Raw genomic sequence first — 19588 nt, forward strand, 5'->3', positions numbered from 1 at the left:
CTTCACACTCCAGAGGGTTAAGGAAAAGGGTAAGGCAATTGTATTTTTATATATATATATTTTATATTGTTTGATTTATTGATTATATTCAAAGGAAAATTAATACTTGGTCCCCTTGGAACTTTTCATCTACATCATAGTACATTGTGTTTTCACAAGAGTTTTTAAGTTTTCCAAAAATCTGATTTCTAAGCTAAGTATCTCATAAGACAGTGCTCTAAGGTGAGGAGTGACTTTGCATTTCTAGCAAGATCAGAGACTGAACATTTTGATATGCAACACCATGTTATAAGAAGTACATTTAAAAGGTGATTTAAGGAGACATAAATACCCTTCAGTAAGATAAGGTAAGGTAAGGCGATTTTATTTTAAAAGACAATGAAGGCAGGATATATTGATTGATATATTTATTATATTGAAAGGCAAATTAATACATAGTCCCATGCATCTGGAATAACGTACAATTTACAGCCTCACAATTTCAGGAACTTTTCATCTACAGATTGCTTTGGTCTGGCTTTACTCTTCACTGATTGGTTACAGAAACTTTGAACTCATTGGCTATGGAAATCAGAAGAAGGGGCTCATTATCATATGAAAATACACCCGTATGTTCGCCCGTTTTTTCGCACCAACTTACGGGCATCCCCGTATGTTCGTCCGTAGTTAGGCTCGTAAGTTGGTGCGAAACTACGGACGAACATACGGGCGTTTTATGGCACCTTTGGCTTTCGATACAACACTAACGTGGCCGAGTGGACTCTGTGATGTAGTGGGCTATCACTCAAAAACTGAGTCAATGGGGACTCACCCCTGAAACTCCCGCCCACCTGAGACGTTTGTGTCAGAATCGAAAACAAAAAATGACGGAGCGCAAACGAGAAGAGCTGCAGCGAGAGCAAAAGTCTGATCATTGAGAAAGAAGCAACAAGAACTGCAAACAAAAATATATGTTAAAACAAAGTAAAAAGACTTATAGTTCACATGATTACACAAATGATTTGTTTGCAACTTATAGTTTTATTTTTGAAATTAAATTTATTTTGCTTGACTCAGTTTTCTGTCTTCTCTTAAACTCTTAGTTTTGTTTGATTCTGAGAAAGTGTTGCTTTATCTTTATGACACAAAACTAATCCCATAATTGTACTTAAACATCTGAAACATAGTGAGAGTTCCTGCTGTCGGACTGAGTGGGTTAAAGCTGCACTAAAAGCAGTGGTGTAAAGTAACTAAGTACATTTACACAAGTAGGTACATTTTTTGCTATTTTGTACCTCTAGTCCACAACAATTCACAGGTAAATGATGTACTTTTACTCCACTGCATTTATTTTGTACCTTTAGTTACTTTGCAGATGTGGATTAATGATGTGAAATATAAACAACTCATAAATCAGACTTTAGTTACACCTGGAGGAAATTCACAAGCAGAGATGTAAAAAAGTACTCAGATCTTATATTTAAGTAAAAGAAGAAGCAGCAGAGTGTAGGGATACTCTGTTACAAGTAAAAGCTCTTAATTCTAAATGTTACTCAAGTAAAAGTACATACGATTTAGCATCAAAATATACTTAAAGTAGCGACAGTAAAAGTAGTCATTGTGCAGATTGGTCCATTTCAGAATAATATATATGATATGTTTTATAATGATTGATCATTAAAGTGTTCTCAAAGCTGGTAAAGGTGCAGCTAGTTTGAATGACTTTGTATACTGCAGGGTAGCTTGTGAATTTACTCCAGGTGGAACTAAAGTCTCATTTAACACTTGATTAGATTTCACATCATTCATCCACATCTGTAAAGTAACTAAAGGTATTAAATACATGTAGTGGAGTAAAAGTGCAAAGTAGCAACAAATTTAAAATACTCAAGTAAAGTACAAATATCTCAAAGTTGTACATAAGAACAGTATAGTAAATGTACTTAGTTACTTCCCACCTCTGTTCAAAGGCTACCCTGCAGTATACAAAGTCATTACAACTAGCTGCACCTTTACCAGCTTTGATAACACTTTAATGATCAATAATTAAAATCAAAACATATCATATATATTATTCTGAAATGGACCAATCGACTTTTATTGTTGACACTTTAAGTATATTTTGACGCTATACTTTTCTACTGTTCCTTGAGTAATATTTTGATTGCAGGACTTTTTCTTGTAACAGTGTATTCCTACACTCTGGTCCTTTCTACTTTTACCCAAGTACAAGACGAGTAACACCTCTGAATTAAAGCTGCAAGTAGCAGCTTTAATTGGGTTTTACATTGACAAGCAATCGCCTATTAACGACTCCGAAAGGGATTTATTTGTATTTCCGAGCCGGTCTTGAATGCAGCAGTGCTCCTGTAGTGTCGGTGTGCTCGCGGAGGAGTTCAGTGTGAGCTGCCGCCGCTGGCTGCCGGCGCTTCATCCCTCAGTGAAGCACTACTGTCTCATTCTACTCTGCTATCCTCCAGACAAACTTTATTCTCTATCCCGATACAGTTCTCTCCATGGGAGACTTCACAGATTCAACTATGAGCAGTTTGAGGACGTATAAGGAACCATTTGGTAAGTAAATATTCAAGTTTCTTCGCTTGATGTCTACATATTATGTAGCGTACGGTGCGTTACAGTGTTAACGGTTTCATTCAAACCCTTTAAAATATTCATTTGTTTTACATCATTAGTTAAGGTTGCAACAATGACATAAAGGATTCCTAAATTAATCTTATCATGCCTTATTGTTGTTTTTGTTGTACTTACACAAATACTCATCGTAAGCTTAGGATATATTTAAAAACAGCAAGTGTTTCCCGGTCATTTGTCTGCCACCACAATATAAAAACTCCCTCACTGTAATAATGGAAACACCGTTACCTTTGGCCCAATTTACCTATTTATAAAGGAGTGATCTTCATCCTGAGAAATTAATGATATGCACATGACTCACTTACAAACCAACTGTCTCAGTTGTCTTAAGAAGTTAAAAGTGAGAACTCTATTACAAAACCTTTTAATATCTAAATATAGTCACAAAATTAAATGTAAAATACACATGCAGATGTGATTTGTTCTCATAATGTGATCATAGAATGTGTATCCTCCTTAGCTCATAACATTCTACAAGCTACTACAGACCCCCTGACCTGTAGCTGTAGTCAGACACAGATTTGTTTTTTTCAATGCCTTACAAACGCTTTATACAGCATTAATAAGTGATTAATAACCTTAAATGAAGACATTAGTTACAACTTTCTGCCATTGTCTATATTCAGTGATTCATATGATTCAACACATGTATTCATGATGTATTATTGTACACAACATTCACTTTCATTACCCACTCTCCATTGGCCTGTTGTTGTTGTTGTTGTTGTTGTTGTTGTTGTTGTTGTTGTTGTTATTTTGTACTCCAACATGCTGTCTCACCTCGATGCAAACATGTTCTCATGTCCTGTGTACATGCATGGGCCCACATTCTATTAACACGTGACTTTACAATTTCCTCAAGTTCAACCACTCCTGCCTGTAGCAAACCTAAACCACGTTCACAGGCTGTGTTTGAATAGAGAACACTGCAGGTTAATGTCTGTATTATTCTGATACACACTGTCGTTCCCTCACCATCACCATAGAACACCTCTAAACTAATACAGGATGTGGATTTAAGGCTGATCCAATGTTTCAACTGGAGATACAATATGGTTTGGTTTTTACTTCAATTCATTTCACCAATGAAAATGTTACATCACCAGAAAACATATGTGTAGTACAGCATGCCATGTTAAGATAATATATACTTTGATAATTGATCCCAAATTGGGAATTTTTTCATTACAGCAGCATGTAAAACAAAGTATTGCACATAATTAGAAATGAAAAAGAGTAGAAGATAAACAATTATACAATATAAACATCTCAAAATAGAAGATGAAACAGAACTAAAAGAGTGAAAATATTCAAGTTGACCATAAAGATACAAATCTGTAAACTATCTGACAAATAAAACACTATTGAAAGACCAAATTACAGCTAACACAATATATTTTTTACATTTAGTGTGCAAGTAGTATACCACAGCTGAGCTTTGTCTACATAAGCCACAGCAGCAATGTGGGCTCCTAGTGAGCCAATCAGATGTCACGTCTGTTCCAACCTCGTACCTGACCTTTCCAGTGTCTGGAAACTGTTGAACTTCTCTGAAATAGCTTTGTGCTCCAGGTCTAGGGTTTGACTAATATTGGTTCTTATTGGCTGATACTCATAGAGATATTTTTGAAGTTGATCTATCTTCTTTAGGCTTTAAGTGTTTTTAGAAGTTAAACAAAAGTCAGGGATTAGGATGATCGGGGAACACAGGTTTGGGTTTTGATCTCCAGCCATGATGGACCCAAACCTTCAAACTCGTCCCTGCACCCAATCAATTAAACATTGACTTTAATGAAATGTATTATGTCAACAGGTTCCACGTAATTGTATTAGGTTATTTGAAAGCAATAATATTATAACCTGTTATTTTTCTTATTTTAAATTAATAATTTAGCTTTCAACTAACCTAATATAGCTATGTGAAATCTGTTTACATAATACATTCATTGGAAAAAACTGAAACATTGACTTTAATTAAATGTGTTATGTAAAGCAGGGGTGTCAAACTCAATGCCCGGGGGCCAAATCCGGCCCGTGACTTCATTTTCTGTGGCCCAACAAGAGCTTGCAAAGAATATTATATGTTTATTATACGGTTACATGGTAATTTACAGAAGCACGTTGCCCATAAACTACATGTTTTTTCTCAGAATTTGAAGTTTTTTCTTCTAAATATGCCTTTTTTCTTAGAATGTGCCCTTTTCTCAGAATTTGACTCTTTATTTTAAATGTTACTTATTTTTCAAAATGTTACTTTTTTTCAAAATGTTACTTTTTTTTTAAATGTCACTTCTTTTTTTGATTTGGACTTTTTTTCCAGAATTTTGCTTTTCTTTTTAAATCATTTTGTGACATTCTCACTGAAGAGACTTGCAATTATTTGCCCCAGACTTCTGCTTTCAGACGTAGTTAATTATGAAGTTATTACCCTATCTGATAATAATCCAATGCAGAGGCAATCATGTAATACAAAACATTATTTTATATATATATTTATATATGTTTTACTATTTTTATATAGTCTTAAAGTTACAACCGGCCCTTTGAGTGCAGCCCTAATGCTGATGTGGCCCGCGATTAAATTGAGTTTGACACCCCTGATGTAAACAGATTTCAAATAACTATATTAGGTTAGTTGAAAGCAATCATTTTACGTCTGAAAATATAAAATATTAAAGGCCATGTAATGCATCTAACACAGGTGTTTTTTAACATGTAGTTTAGATATCACCAGAATAAAAATAAATAAAAATGTTTAAAGTTTCGTCATAATTAAATGACATATACGTTAAAAACCGATGTTGGTTCCGAAGTTTGCCGAGTACGCCCCCGATCACTCCCGAACGAGCGGTGACGTCACACGTGGCAAACATTGCCATTTGATCAAATCAGTCCAAATGGCAAGCAACGCGATAACTTCAGACAGCGACAGCGACAGCGATCATTCAAGCTCAGATTCGGTGGGTTATCTGGATTCAGTTACAGAAGTAGAGAGTGAACCAGCTAGCCTTTCACTTCAAGGCATCTTGCCTTATAAGTACGAGCCTCCTGCCCAGCAATCGAACAACGAGGCAGAAACTTGTGAAAGAGAAGCGGATTCCGCAGCCGGCGAGACTCGAGTCGGCAATACTGAATGGTAAATTCTGTTTTATTTAATTTGACCTGCACTAAATGTCGATCTTAATTTGTCATCTGTTCCTCACACGTCCGGCAGATATTGTTTTGTTTTTTAATTTTATGTACAATATTCAGGTGTACATGTCAATGCTGTGAAAGCATGCCCACTGCAGATGAATGTGTATGCTGCAGAGAGATCTGGCAGGTGATGGAACAAATAGACAGTTTGCAACCTACTGACCAGATAGAAGACACCGACGAGAACCCAAGGTGCATTATTAGCCACCCAGGCTTTAGAGAAGGCTGTCTCAGTGTTTGGACACTGAAAATAGCGTATCTTCAATACAAACAACAACACAGAGCAGTTGATGGCCCACTACACCAGTAAGTAAATATTGATTGACCCAACTGCCTATTGCAGCTTTGCTTTCATATAATACTTTTAGTCGCTACAGATATGGTACACTTTTAAAGATACCATTAAACTCTTTCAAGCAGTCAAAAACAGCTTGGCTTTTATTTTTTCTGTGTATGCAAGTTCAATGTATGCTTGGGAAAAGAAACAACTACACATGTGAGGAAATATATAAGAGGTCTATGATTCTGTCAAGCAGTCATGTATAACCTCATATTTATTTTGTACAAGTAAAATACAAATATCATGTTATAAGCCAATTTGTAACCATTGCTACATAATAGTACTACATAACATTTTATTTTTCTCCAAATATATTTATAATCTGTATACTTTTTTTTCATTAGGAAGTATCGATATACAGCTTATCGACAGCTTATTTGTACGTTGGTGCTGGGGTGTACTCGGCCCAAAAATCAGAGTCCCGCTGCCTGCATGTGCTGTAACCGAGATACGGAAGACTTACCCTGAACCGGGAGGCCGCTATCAGGGATTTCAATGGCCAAATCTGTAATTGGACATAAGTCATGCAGCTGAACTGGTTAAAATGGTTTCGCATGATGTAAATAATTTACAAAGTACATCATTTACAATATTATTTTTCCAAAGAAACATGTAAATATAACAACATTTTCCAAATCGCAAATTTGTAAGATTGTATTAATTTACTGTTTGATAAATAAAAAAGGGTTCTTTTGTTAATTTTTCACTTGTACCATTTTATCTTTATTGCAGTGTACATTAGTCTATTTTGGTATATGTGCGAGCCCACAAATAATTAAAAGTGGTAAAAATAATAAAGATATTCAGACGTAATTCATTTTTGGCCTTACTTATTTCACTTCAACTTTTATATATTTCAGTCACTAGGCAAGTTCACTGTACTCTGGTGACATTTAGCTCAAGCTGGCATAACACCTGTAGTAACTTAATTCTTACCCGAGTTTTGTGCATAATCTTCCAGCACCCATGATCAATGTTTATAGCAATCAGGAAACATTCACAGCTCACAACTACACATCGCTTCCCCATCATGAATTGTTAGATAAAAAAAGTTTAGCGAGGTCCGGTTACACATATGTTGAGCGAAAATAGCGGAAGGATACAAAACAAACAATCCAGACGAGGCTGGTGTTTGCCACGTGTGACGTCACACAGCTGGGTTAGTGGCTGGCAAGCTTTTCGCTACCGGAGCGGAATAACACGGGAAAGTGGCACACATTTCATGTTATTTGGGGGGTATTTATGGAAAGAATCATTGATGTTGATATGTCAAATGAAACAGTGGAAAGTGATGAAGCGATTTATTAACACAGAATAACATTTATTTTGGACATTACATGGACTTTAAAGTTGAGTGAAAATTATACATTTAATTCAAGTCAACGTTTCCGTTTTTTCAGTGTAGGAAGCTGTGCGCAGTCAATGCACGCAGCAATTATTTGTCAAGGAATAATTTTAGCGTGTAGTTCCCCCAAACTTTCGTGTTTATATTTCTCTAGTTGTTTCCTGTCTTCTTGCTAAGCTAACCAGCGGCAGGCTCTGTAATGAACCCACGCAGATAAGATTGATATCAGGCTTCTCATGTAGTTTGCAGTAAGAAAGTGAGTACGCGTATTTCCCCTAAGGCAGAGTTACCCACTGCTTTTATTCTGTATACTGTTCATTAAGCTTTGCAGTAGTTATTTTCAGAATATTTCTTGTGTCACTCCGATCAGTAAGAAACATCAAGTTATTGTTAGGAGATGTATTATTAAACAGCTAAAAGAAACATTATTATACCAGTCTAATCCTTAGCAGGTCGGGAAAACAAACAGTGAGAGACACACTTAGCACCCTTTGTCAGCGATGCCACACATGCAGCAGATAGTTTGAACAAGGTGTGTGTGTGTGTGTGTGTGTGTGTGTGTGTGTGTGTGTGTGTGTGTGTGTGTGTGTGTGTGTGTGTGTGTGTGTGTGTGTGTGTGTGTGTGTGTGTGTGTGTGTGTGTGTGTGTGTGTGTGTGTGTGCGCGTGTGTGTGTGTGTGTGTGTGTGTGTGTGTGTGTGTGTGTGTGTGTGTGTGTGTGTGTGTGTGTGTGTGGCTGCTCTCAGTCTAGACTTGGCTCAGTTATTGGCATGCCATTCAGCCAACAGCCCACTATAGGCTGCTTAGACACTGTGCTGCACTTCAGAGGAAACATGGGTGGTCAAAACGGAGCAAAGCTGTGTTCACCTGTGTGGAATTATGGCCCATAGCAATGTATTATGATGTGGTTTGTATTTCATCTCTTGAATTTTATCCAGAGCGTGCAGCTACATGCCGCTGCATTCCCCGAGAGAGAAACAATGCTGATCCGGGCTCCACTAACACCTTATAATTGTAATTGAGTCCTAATGCTTAATATACTCAACTTTAAGGGGATACCATCCGTGGGTGCAATGTTCACTTATCTACTGGAAGGCTTGCAGTTCTGAGCAATGCCATTTCAAGCTTGAAACATTGTTGAACACTTTTTTAAGTGAATATAAGGACTTTTTTAGATTAGTCTGCGGCTTTATAATAGAAATAGTTCACAAAGTCACATTTCTAGCCTGAGGTGTAGTGTGCTGAGAAGAAGCTTACACTGTATGCAATACAACTGAATAAACCTTTGAGTCAATTCAAAAAATGCAAAGGCAACTATTGTTTATCATTTGATAATCCAAAATGCCAAACGTTGTTGGTGCCTTTGAAATAGCTGCTGCTAAATGTGTTTAACATGTAGTCAACTGAACATCTTTGGGTATTTGTTTGCTGTTGTTAAAAAAGACACTGAAGACATCACACAATACTCAATTGTATATAACAAATCAAACAGTTTATTGACTTACAGTGAATATAAATGATTAGCAAGTAATCAATAATGAAATGTATTGGTTAGTAGCAGCCCTAAAGTGTTTGCTTCTACAGTATATGTACCGATAACTCAAATCAGTGTTCTGTACTGATTCACTTTGAAAATCTAGGTAACTAATTTCAAAGATTTCATTTTCTTCATGGAGTTTTTATTTTGAGAAGCTTTCAAGTGAGAGACACAACAGCTGTTGCCCCATAGGATGGATGAAACACCTGCTGACGTACATGAAGAGATCATTATTCATAGTTCAGCTAGTTCTAAGTTGACCAGAGCCGTGTGAGCTCCACGCCTGACTGAAGTTCTTCGGAAAGTGGTGAGCAATAATATTCAAATATTCAAATATTCAAATCTATTTGTAGTTCATTTGTCTGAAATGGAAATCTTAGTTCCTCAAATATCTCTGCCACTAACCCCTACAGCGAGATATTTCCATTATTGTGCAGGACAAATATAAGAGGGTGGTTTTAATGGAAGCTGAAGCAGGATGAAACTAAAATGGAGTGTGTAGAGTTCTGCAGTCAGCTATGAATTATTAACTAGAGTCTAATATTGACCATAGAAATAGAGCGGCTGAAAGCAACATTGGAGCAAAGTGACATAATTTCCCTGTGTGGGCTGTTCTGCAGGAGTGTGGTGACGGGGATTCACCTTCCTCTAAAAAAGCACACAGGTTGACACCTCCTGTTCCTGCTGTGAAAACCTTTCATTCCGTCAAGAGAAAGTCACCGTCACGTAGAAATGTCGTACTGACAGGAAGTGGTGCACTGTCGGTGTGTGTGTGTGTGTGTGTGTGTGTGTGTGTGTGTGTGTGTGTGTGTGTGTGTGTGTGTGTGTGTGTGTGTGTGTGTGTGTGTGTGTGTGTGTGTGTGCATGCATGCGTGCGTGCACGTGGGTGTGTGTGTGTGTGTGTGTGTGTGTGTGTGCGTGTGTGCGTGCATGCGTCCGTGCACATGGGTGTGTGTGTGTGTGCGTGCGTGCGTGCGTGCGTGCACGTGGGTGCAGGTGTGTGTGTGTGTTTGTGTGTGTGCGTGCGTGCGTGCACGTGGGTGTGTGTGTGTGCGTGCGTGCGTGTGTGTGCGTGCGTGCGTGTGTGTGCGTGCGTGCACGTGGGTGCAGGTGTGTGTGTGTGTGTGCGTGCGTGCGTGCACGTGGGTGTGTGTGTGTGTGTGTGCGTGTGTGTGCGTGTGTGCACGTGGGTGTGTGTGTGTGTGCGTGCGTGCACGTGTGTGTGTGTGTGTGTGTGTGTGTGTGTGTGTGTGTGTGTGTGTGTGTGTGTGTGTGTGTGTGTGTGTGTGTGTGTGTGTGTGTGTGTCTCCATAGAAAGTTCAGTGGTGGTGTCATGATGAGTGCCTGTGCATGTGGGAGTGACTGATGATGCAAGAATTGTAAAAGTTGTGACCATTTTCCTCTTCTTACTATATTTAGAGCCTGTTAAACTGTTACTCAAAATATCAACATTTGCACAGGTCTCTCCTTGAAACATGTGGTGACCCACTTCCTGTTTGTGTGACAAATGGAAACTGAATATTAAAACTTGCATTAATTTCTTCAAAACATTTTCCTCTTGTGTACAATAAATAATAATAATGTGATAAGGGAGTTCTGCATTCCATTGCTCAGATACATATCTTTGAAAAGCACAGCCCTTATGAAAAGAGAGCATTAACCTGTTCAGAACCTCATTCTTTTTAAAACACAAAAAATGGTTGGATAATGCCAGATTTATATTCTAAATCCTCATCAGCAATGTTTTTAAAAATCCATTCAGATCAGTCAGAAGAAATGAAAAAAGTGTTTCCTATTCATCGCCTCTTCTGGGGGATTTCCGATCCCCGGGTTATAACGCCAAAGCTCAAAATCTTTCATAGGATGTCAAAGTGATATAACGTGATGTGTGATATAAATGTTATATACAGTATATCACACATATGATCATTATTCCTCCCTCTCGGTTGCCCATGGCTCCTCTTCAGGTGTTGGGGAACACAGTGATTGGCTCAGAGTCAGACATTGAATTAGTTTGTGCATTTGGGGGCAGTCAGAAGTTCCTGTTCTGTTTTCAAATAAACTGCTACAGAATTCTGAAATGTATAACAATCTAGAATAGAACTGCCATGTACTGTAGCTTCACACAGCCCCTGAACTACCTGTTCCCATGAAAAGTTGAACCGTATTGAAAGCTCTTTTCCTACCTTCATCTCAGTGATTGACAGATGGTTGATCCAATGATCGGCAAAGTATTTGAAAGACTTCTCCGATTATTCAGTGTAATAAACCATTTGTCTATCAGGCTGTGTGTGTGTGTGTGTGTGTGTGTGTGTGTGTGTGTGTGTGTGTGTGTGTGTGTGTGTGTGTGTGTGTGTGTGTGTGTGTGTGTGTGTGTGTGTGTGTGTGTGTGTGTGTGTGTGTGTGTGTGTGTGTGTGTGTGTGTGTGTGTGTGTGTGTGTGTGTGTGTGTGTGTGTGTGGAAGCTGTGTGGAGGAAACATCCTTCTTACACCTGATCACTTAATCCTTATTCTAGCTTCCCATGTGAAATACACTTTCCTCGTCATAGAGGGTAACCCAAGAAAGGCCAGAAGACTTCTTTATTTGTAGGCTTTTGTATACAAAGGCTTCACAGTGACGTAGACTGATGAAGGCCCACATTGCCCTGTCCAGGTATTTGCGGAGCTGAAAAGCTGCCTTTGTGCTGCCCTCCCAACTCATCCGTGAACGTGCTTGTTAGAAATATTCTTTTTCCCTGCTGAGAGGATTTGATTAAAGAATTTTCCATGTTGGTTCTGAACAGCATTTTCATTGTTTTTGAGAAGCTTTCACTAAAAGCTGTTTTGCTTTTATCGGGGATGAAGTGGAGGGTAAACACACCAAAAGTCACTTTTTATTTGGTATGGCTCGGCTGGATGAAAATATATAAAGAATCTTCCGAATGACCGTTTACCTCCTTTAAATGATAATGATGTCAATATCACCTATTTTGACTTCCTTCATTAACATGTCCAATCTTGGTCATACTCACACACCAGAACACACTCGTTGGCTGGAGGATGTGGCTTTCTGGGCGTCTCTGCAGAGGGTGATTTGGTGATATGTAGGAAGTGGATAGAATGAGGTGATATGATATATTGAAGCATGTTTCTCCTTTCTGTGACAGACATCATCAGCTCTGAACCTGTGGAGGACATAGACACCACCAGCTTCGTGGCAGAGTTTGTAAGTTTCTTTATTTCTTCCTCCACTCGTGTTTGTTTAACTGGCTCATTGTCTTGACTTGTCTTCCATTCAGTTTGCTTTGCACTCATTTATCATTGTTTTACCTCAGAAAGCAGAGTCTAACAGTAATCTGCTTACAAATGTACCATAACAGAACACACTGTGCTGTGATTGCTGGCGCCCAAGGCTGACTGAAGAACAGGTTTCAGCAGGCTGTTTCCTCTCTTTGCACACAGTCCTTTTCTCCCACAGCACATCTTGAATGTTGCCTCAGTCTTAACACACTGAAAGTAAAGCTCCCCAGAAAAAGCTTAACAGAGAAGACCACGGTTTAGTTTGTTGAGGTTTAACTCTGTTCACTTCTAATATGGTGTTGTCTGCTCTTGTCTCTCCCACAGTCCCTGGAGGCCAATTATCCAGTGCAGGTGACCGATCCTAATGGTAAATAAGTCAAACCACAATGGTCCAGTTAAATTATGGTCATAGTATTTATATGTATATACTGTAACTTCTGAAATAAAAGGCAGATTCACCAGCACAAACAAATAAAGGCATGGTAAAAAAGATAGGATGGAGGGACCTGAACTGAAGGTGGGGTATGTAATTTATTTCAGAACCACTTTTTATTATATTCCATGGAATGCTCTTAACATCCCGATAGCAATGAATATCTTAAGTGCTTTGACAATAAATACATTAAAAAAAGTCATCTGTGGAAGCCGTAATACTGTAAAAAGCACGACCAATCATTTTAGTCGGCCCGGCTAAAGTAACTGGATGGCCTCGCTGCCTGTCAGCCTTCCATCTGTGCACAAACTTATCTCGTGCCCTCATTGGTCATGTGCGCGTTCGTGTGTGTTGGAGAAGGGGCTCTGTAAGGAAGTGGCAGATTTTTTCCGGCTGTGTATTTTCAAATTCTAGCGCACTCGATCTGCTTTCTCCAAAATTACCTACCCCACCTTTAAGTAGCTCAGGATACATCTTGAATAATGTATTTCCACAGCACTTACTTCATCAGGACATCCGTCTGTCTATTAGTTTCAGCTGTGTTTTGGCAGTCATTGTGAAGTTGCTGTCGATGAAACAGATGTTACTGTAAAGCCCATCAAGAACAGTGGACATGTAGCCCATTGAGCCACTCATTTGATGGCTTCTGATGTGAAACATGTTACGCTTCGTTAATGAGAGCTGATCCTAGTGCTTCGGCAGCCAGGTCACCTGCATGGCCCAAACAAACTATTTTAATTAGGTAATTACAATTGAAATAGAAAATGTGACACTATACTTGACATGGAGGCAGTGTTTAATTTGCATCCGATACTAACTGAAATAGGGACAAAAAACCTGTTAAACCATGAGAATTTACAATACATATTTAACTGTCTTCTGTTATACACTACCATTCAAAAGTTTGGACACACCTTCTCATTCGAAGTTTTTTATTTGTTTATCATTTGTTCTACATTGTAGATTTATACTGAAGACATCAAATTATAAAAGAACACATATGGAATGATCTAGTTAACAAAAAAGTGTTAAAAAAATCCAGAATATGATTTATAATTTAGATTCTTCAAAGTAGCCCCTACTGCAGAATGCTGTGGTAGCCATGCACAGATTCACCAGCAAAGCCCCCCCCCCCTCCCACCATCACACTTCCTCCTCCATGCTTCAAGGGGGGAACCACTCATGCAGAAACCATCCGCTCACCTTCTCTGCGTCTCACAAAGACACGGCGGTTGGAACCAAAAATCTCAAATTTGGACTCATCAGAGCAAAGTACAGATTTCCACTGATCTAATGTCCATTCTTTGTGTTTCTTGGCCCAAACAATTCTCTTCTTCTTGTTGTCCATCCTCAGTAGTGGACCTTTGTAGTGATTGGACCATTAAGGCCTGATTCACGCAGTCTCCTCTGAACAGTGGACATTGAGATTTGTCTGCTACTTGAGCTCTGTGATCATTGATGTGGGCTCTAGGCTGAGGTGCTTTAATTTGTGCTTTCTGAGGCTGGTAACTCTGATGTATTTATCCTCTGCAGCAGAGGTAACTCTTGCTCTTCCTTTTTCCCGGGGGGGTGGGGGGGGTCCTCATGAGAGCCAGTTTCATCATAGCGTTCGATGGTTATTGCGACTGCAGTTGAGGATACATTCAAAGTTCTTGACATTTTCCGGATCGACTGGCCTTCCTTTCTTAAAGTGATGATGGACGGTCGCTTCTCTTTACTGAGATGACTGGTTCTTGCCATAATATGGATTACAACAGTTGTCAGGGCTTTCCACTGTTCACTAACCGTACCTCTGCACAACACAACTGATGCTCTCAGACACATTCAGAAGGCAAGTCATTCCACAAATGGACTCTTGACAAGGCACACATGTTCATTGAAAACCATTCCAGGTGATGACCTCATGAAGCTGACTGAGAGAAGCCAAGAGTGTGCAAAGCTGTCATCAAGGAAAAACGGGGCTACTCTGAAGATTTTTTTTTTAACTAGATAAATCCATAATGTGTTCTTTCATAGTTTTGATGTCTTCAGTATTAATCTACAAAGTAGAAACAAATTCAAATAAACAAAAACCATTGAAAAGGTGTGTCCAAGCTTTTGACTGGGGAAATACGTATGTGTATGTGAAATACTGTTCAAGTATATTTGCCAGTGATGAATGTGTTGCTAAGCCGGCGTCATTATGACAAGTCTTCTGTCTGTCAGCCTATTCTCTTTAACGCCGAATCTCGAGGAAGCCTTTGAGGGAATCTCTTTACATTTGGCTCAAACGTCCACATGAACCACAGGGAGAATTAATTGATTAGCTATTGGTGGTCAAAGGTTAAAGTCACATTTCTATAAGGTTTAATATGACAATGTCATTCAAATGTAACAGGATAAGAGGATGAAGCAAAGACATTTTAGACAGACATGGATGCAAAGCAACTTGACTGCTTTGTGGGGGGATACGGCGGTAGTTGTAGTTTATGGGAATAAACTGATGTCAGTGATGTGCCTCCAGCAGATGCTGTGACCCTCCACCTGACCTCCATGACCTCTGGATACCTGAGCCCCTCCTCAGACAGAATACGACAGGTTAGTATGGATACCTTTAATGCACAACCTGTCAGGGTACCATGTATACTTGATCGTCATCTTTCACAGAAACTTCCTTTAAAAAAGAAAAGTAACAGAAGTCAGAATAATGTTACATGAGTATCAAATAAAGCTTAGTTTCAGTTTTTGAATTCACCCACATTTTAAACTATTGTCCACATTTATGCGGACATAATTAGCATAATATGTTAGCATAACAACTTGTGCTAACATCCGGCAGTTTCTATGTGCGGGGGACCGGTACTATACATTTCTATCCCTAAACGTGAGGGTACTTCCCACGTTCACTATCCTGGCAACTGGACTACAAGGTTAGCAGTGGGAACAGAGAAGATAATTAGATAATTCCAGTCCGTCCAATCCTCAGGAGAGAAATGAATGCATCCCTCCAGGCGAGTGTCCTGATTCTGTGTGTGGAGCCTTGATGTTCGTCAGTGTGCAATATGTGTTCTGTTGAAACATGTTTAACTGGCAGAAGTCAATGAAAACACATCAGCTCCACAGTGTGAGGCTCAAAACTAAAATCTGCAGCAAGCAAACTCTGCAACACAGAACAGACCCGATGTAGAGTGACGTGTTGGGGAGTGACGGATTACCATTAACCAGATTACGTAATCATTAACCAGATTACGTAATCAGCAAATCAGCAAAAGGTAACTGCATTCAATTAAAATTACAATAGTAAATAAGTAGTCAGATTACGCTTACATTTTTTTTAAATAGAGATGAATAGCAGGATGACGGTGTTACAAAACATTTTGAAATAAAGATGAATATATTACAGGTAGAAGTACTGTGTGTGTTTAACTTCACTATAGTGTACTTTAGAGCTTTGTACTGCACAGCATTTGGCTCAACAGGTTCTCCCCCATTGGCTCGGCTGTGGCACACAAACTGTTCCATTAAACCTGAGTACTAAACAGTTAGAGTAGTACCAGAGTAGATGGTGAATGGAATGAAAGCCAAAGAGAACTATCATGAGTTGTTCAGTAAACCCACACAATCCTATGATCGTGGTCTAAACCTGTCACTCTCAATACAACATGCAATTATGTATTATCCGTTTCATTTCATACTGAATTTTATAATCACTCTCCATCTTTCAGATTAACAGACAAATGGTGGGCGTATTTACTGATAAATATTCAATTTTTGTCTTGTTTCATATAAACCCATACAGTATGTCATGAGAATACTGAGCAATAGAGCAGGGTTACGACCTCAGATTCATCCTGTCTGACTGTGTTGGGGGATAAATGTGTCACTGTTACAGCAAGATCCGTGTTCCGTGTAAGATCTTAGAGCTTTAGAAACATAATCGTCCCTAATGTGGAACATGGTCTTTGGCTTCACCTCATTTGTTATGAAAACTTGAAACAATAGTAAGAAACAGTCAAAACATTGGAACATGTTGGAGTTCAATCATTTGTAATAATACAGTTCAGTTCCATCGCTTTCTTTGACAATCACTTTTTGTTTGTCTGCCTAGATCCTGAACAACTCGAGCTGGAAAGCGTGTTGTGTTTCTATGACAACCAGGAACTATGCATTTTCATGTAGTAGCTGTGGCAGAAGTTCATATCCAACAAAGTGTTAAATACTGTGATTTTCCTCCTGTTTCCGTATATTTGAAAACATAACCAATGTGACTTAGGCATTATCAAACTATCCAATAAATGATCAGTCACACAGTACAAGGTTTTCATTGTGTTCATTTTGTTGCCATGTTTGACTTTGTGCAGCTTTCTTTACATTGGATGTGATGTAATTCAAAGTCATTATTTGTCTTTCTTTGTGTTGTAGCCAGTTCAAGATGGAGTCGAAGAATGCAACTGCCCAACATCTACTTCACCAGGTACACACATTCATATTAAATAGGAACATCATGACTAAAGTCACTCATTTCTGGGAGATCCATAACGCTTTTTCTCCTAAAGAAAGACTTTGCAATTCCACAGTTGTTAACTGCTTGAGAGAATACTTATGCCTGCTATGACAGAGGTGGGAAAAGTACTCGCATCTTGTACTTGAGTAAAAGTAGAAGTACCAGAGTGTAGGAATACTCTGTTACAAGTAAAAGTACACCATTTACCTCTGAACTGTAGTGGAGTAGAAGTACAAAGTAGCAAAACATTGAAATACTCCAGGAAAGTACAAGTCTCTCAACATTTAAAGTTTACTCAAGTACTTGAGTAAATGTACTTAGTTACTTTACACCACTGCCAAATAATGACATCATTACTCAGGAATTAGCCAATCAAATTGCAGTGGGGCAACAGATAATCTATTGCTGACACCTTTGGGCATTCAATTGTAGGATATTGATATATAATAACAACATCAACCAAATCATCATACATAATTCAGAATGATATGAACTTAATAAGTCAATCAGCACAACTATAACCCACCTTGTGCATCTGCCACTTGCCCAATTTGAAACATTGCCTCTGAATAGGAAGGTGTTTATATGGCTGCACCTGACAAATGTTAACATTATAAATATTTATTGTGAAAGTTGACAATATTGACACATGGGGGATATGGAGAAGGGTCAGAGTATGCCCCTTGGAATCTTGTCATTTGCAATGAAGACTTTCTCTAACTCAATTTTCCTTGTCTATCTCTGAGCGTAGACTTCCCCAAAGAGCTGCAGTTACTGCACAACCCTTGTGAAAAGTGCTGCCCAGCCCCCCCTCCCAAGATAAGTGACCTCATGAACGACAAAGACCTCCTGGATCTACTGCGGCTCAAGCTGGATCCAAACCACTGCACCATCAAAAACTGGAAGAACTTTGCTAGTCGCTGGGGGATGAGCTACGATGAACTGACCCTGCTGGAGCACCGGACCCAGGGCTCCCTGTCCCACAGCCCCACCCAGGAGTTCTTGCTGCGCTACAACCAGAAGACTGTCACGGAGCTCTCGGAGCTCTGCCGCCTGTACCAGCGCATCGACGTGCTGCGGCTGCTGCAGCGCTGGATGGAGAAGGACTGGCCCTCACGCTGGCAACAGGCTCATTAGCCAGTGGGATTTCCTCTTCTTTATCATATTTGTTATCATTAGTAACTTTAGCAAGTGATCTTAAGAATCTTGAGAATGATTAAAAAAGTGACCAACACTGTCAACTACCTGTGGAGAATGTCAGCTGCGATGAGAAATCTCTGGATCTTACAGACAGTAAAGCACTTCAAAGACTGACTACTGATGACCAGTTTGGCTTTTGAAACATGTGTTGCTGTGTCAGCAACATGGCCAATCAGTCTGTTGCTCTGTAGGGTGCACCACACATTTGGTCAAACTTGGTGATCCCCAATTTCTTTCTTTAGCGATATCATCATATCAAATGTGTTCATACTTTGCTTTAAGTTAAAATTCCTATACAACTTACATTCCCTACATTATCACAGTTATTATGCTTGTGTGCTTATAAGCAAAGGTTAGCACGCTAACAAACCAATTTCAGATGGTGAACACAAATAAATAAATCAAAGTAAATATTATCCTGCTAAACAGATAGCATGTTAGCAAGGTCATCACATGCATGTTAGCATGCTGAAGTTAGCATTGAGCTCAAAGCCTGTTGTGCCTAAGTTCAGCCTCAAAGAGAAGCTGGCCCGGCTGAGCACTCTGATGTGTGTCTGACTTTATGTGTCTACATAGACTCAGAAGGAATGGCAGAGTATTTATTTTGTATAATATATGTTGTTCTTTGGAAATAACACTCCATGTTAACAGGATCTATGTCACAACCTTTGAGAAATAATCGTATGGGCTCTGTCTCGTTTACCGTTATTCCATTGGTGGAATGGAGCTATGTGAACGATTTCTCTACGATTGAAAAGTTGTATTACTCGCATCAATAATTATTATTTCATAAATGTCATCCTATTTTTGTTCTAATCCAAACAATGTTCTCAAACCTTTTAATTGTAAAAAGTGTGAACTAAAACAACAGTTGAAAGTGTTCATGCTAACATCAACGGCCTTTGGCATTTAGTTTGTTCTTTTTTAAGAAACAACTGATTTCTTATTGTACTTTTTTTTCAGTATGAAATAAACACATATCAAACTCTTTAAAAGCTTTATTCATTATTAAAGTAAATATTATGTAAATACATAAAGTTACACCAACCTTTTGGGTTTTAACTAGGAATAATATGTTTTGTCTTATTCAAAAAGTTGATGTTATTATGACAACATCTTAGTTTCCAAATAATAGAAAGCGGAA

The 19588-nt window shown here is 38.8% G+C and overlaps 1 protein-coding gene across 7 annotated transcripts in view; it reads left to right on the forward strand.

Moving 5' to 3' along the window:
* edaradd (EDAR-associated death domain) overlaps positions 1-19439 on the forward strand; it is a 57708-nt gene extending 38269 nt beyond the window's left edge. For 3 of the 7 annotated variants that reach the window (XM_079687885.1, XM_079687880.1, XM_079687881.1), the window contains 6 exons: positions 2488-2553; positions 12196-12254; positions 12653-12695; positions 15265-15338; positions 17163-17214; positions 17996-19439. In XM_079687885.1, coding sequence (XP_079544011.1) covers positions 2488-2553; positions 12196-12254; positions 12653-12695; positions 15265-15338; positions 17163-17214; positions 17996-18381 — 680 coding nt within the window. In that variant the 3' untranslated portion in view covers positions 18382-19439. Of the gene's footprint in view, positions 1-935; positions 964-2071; positions 2554-12195; positions 12255-12652; positions 12696-15264; positions 15339-17162; positions 17215-17995 lie in introns of those variants that run through there. The other 4 variants (XM_079687887.1, XM_079687882.1, XM_079687888.1 and 1 more) reach the window with 4 other exon arrangements.
* Positions 19440-19588: the final 149 nt, after the last annotated feature.

The sequence above is a fragment of the Notothenia rossii genome, assembly GCF_949606895.1.
Source record: "Notothenia rossii genome assembly, chromosome: 6".
Lineage (NCBI taxonomy): Eukaryota > Metazoa > Chordata > Actinopteri > Perciformes > Nototheniidae > Notothenia > Notothenia rossii.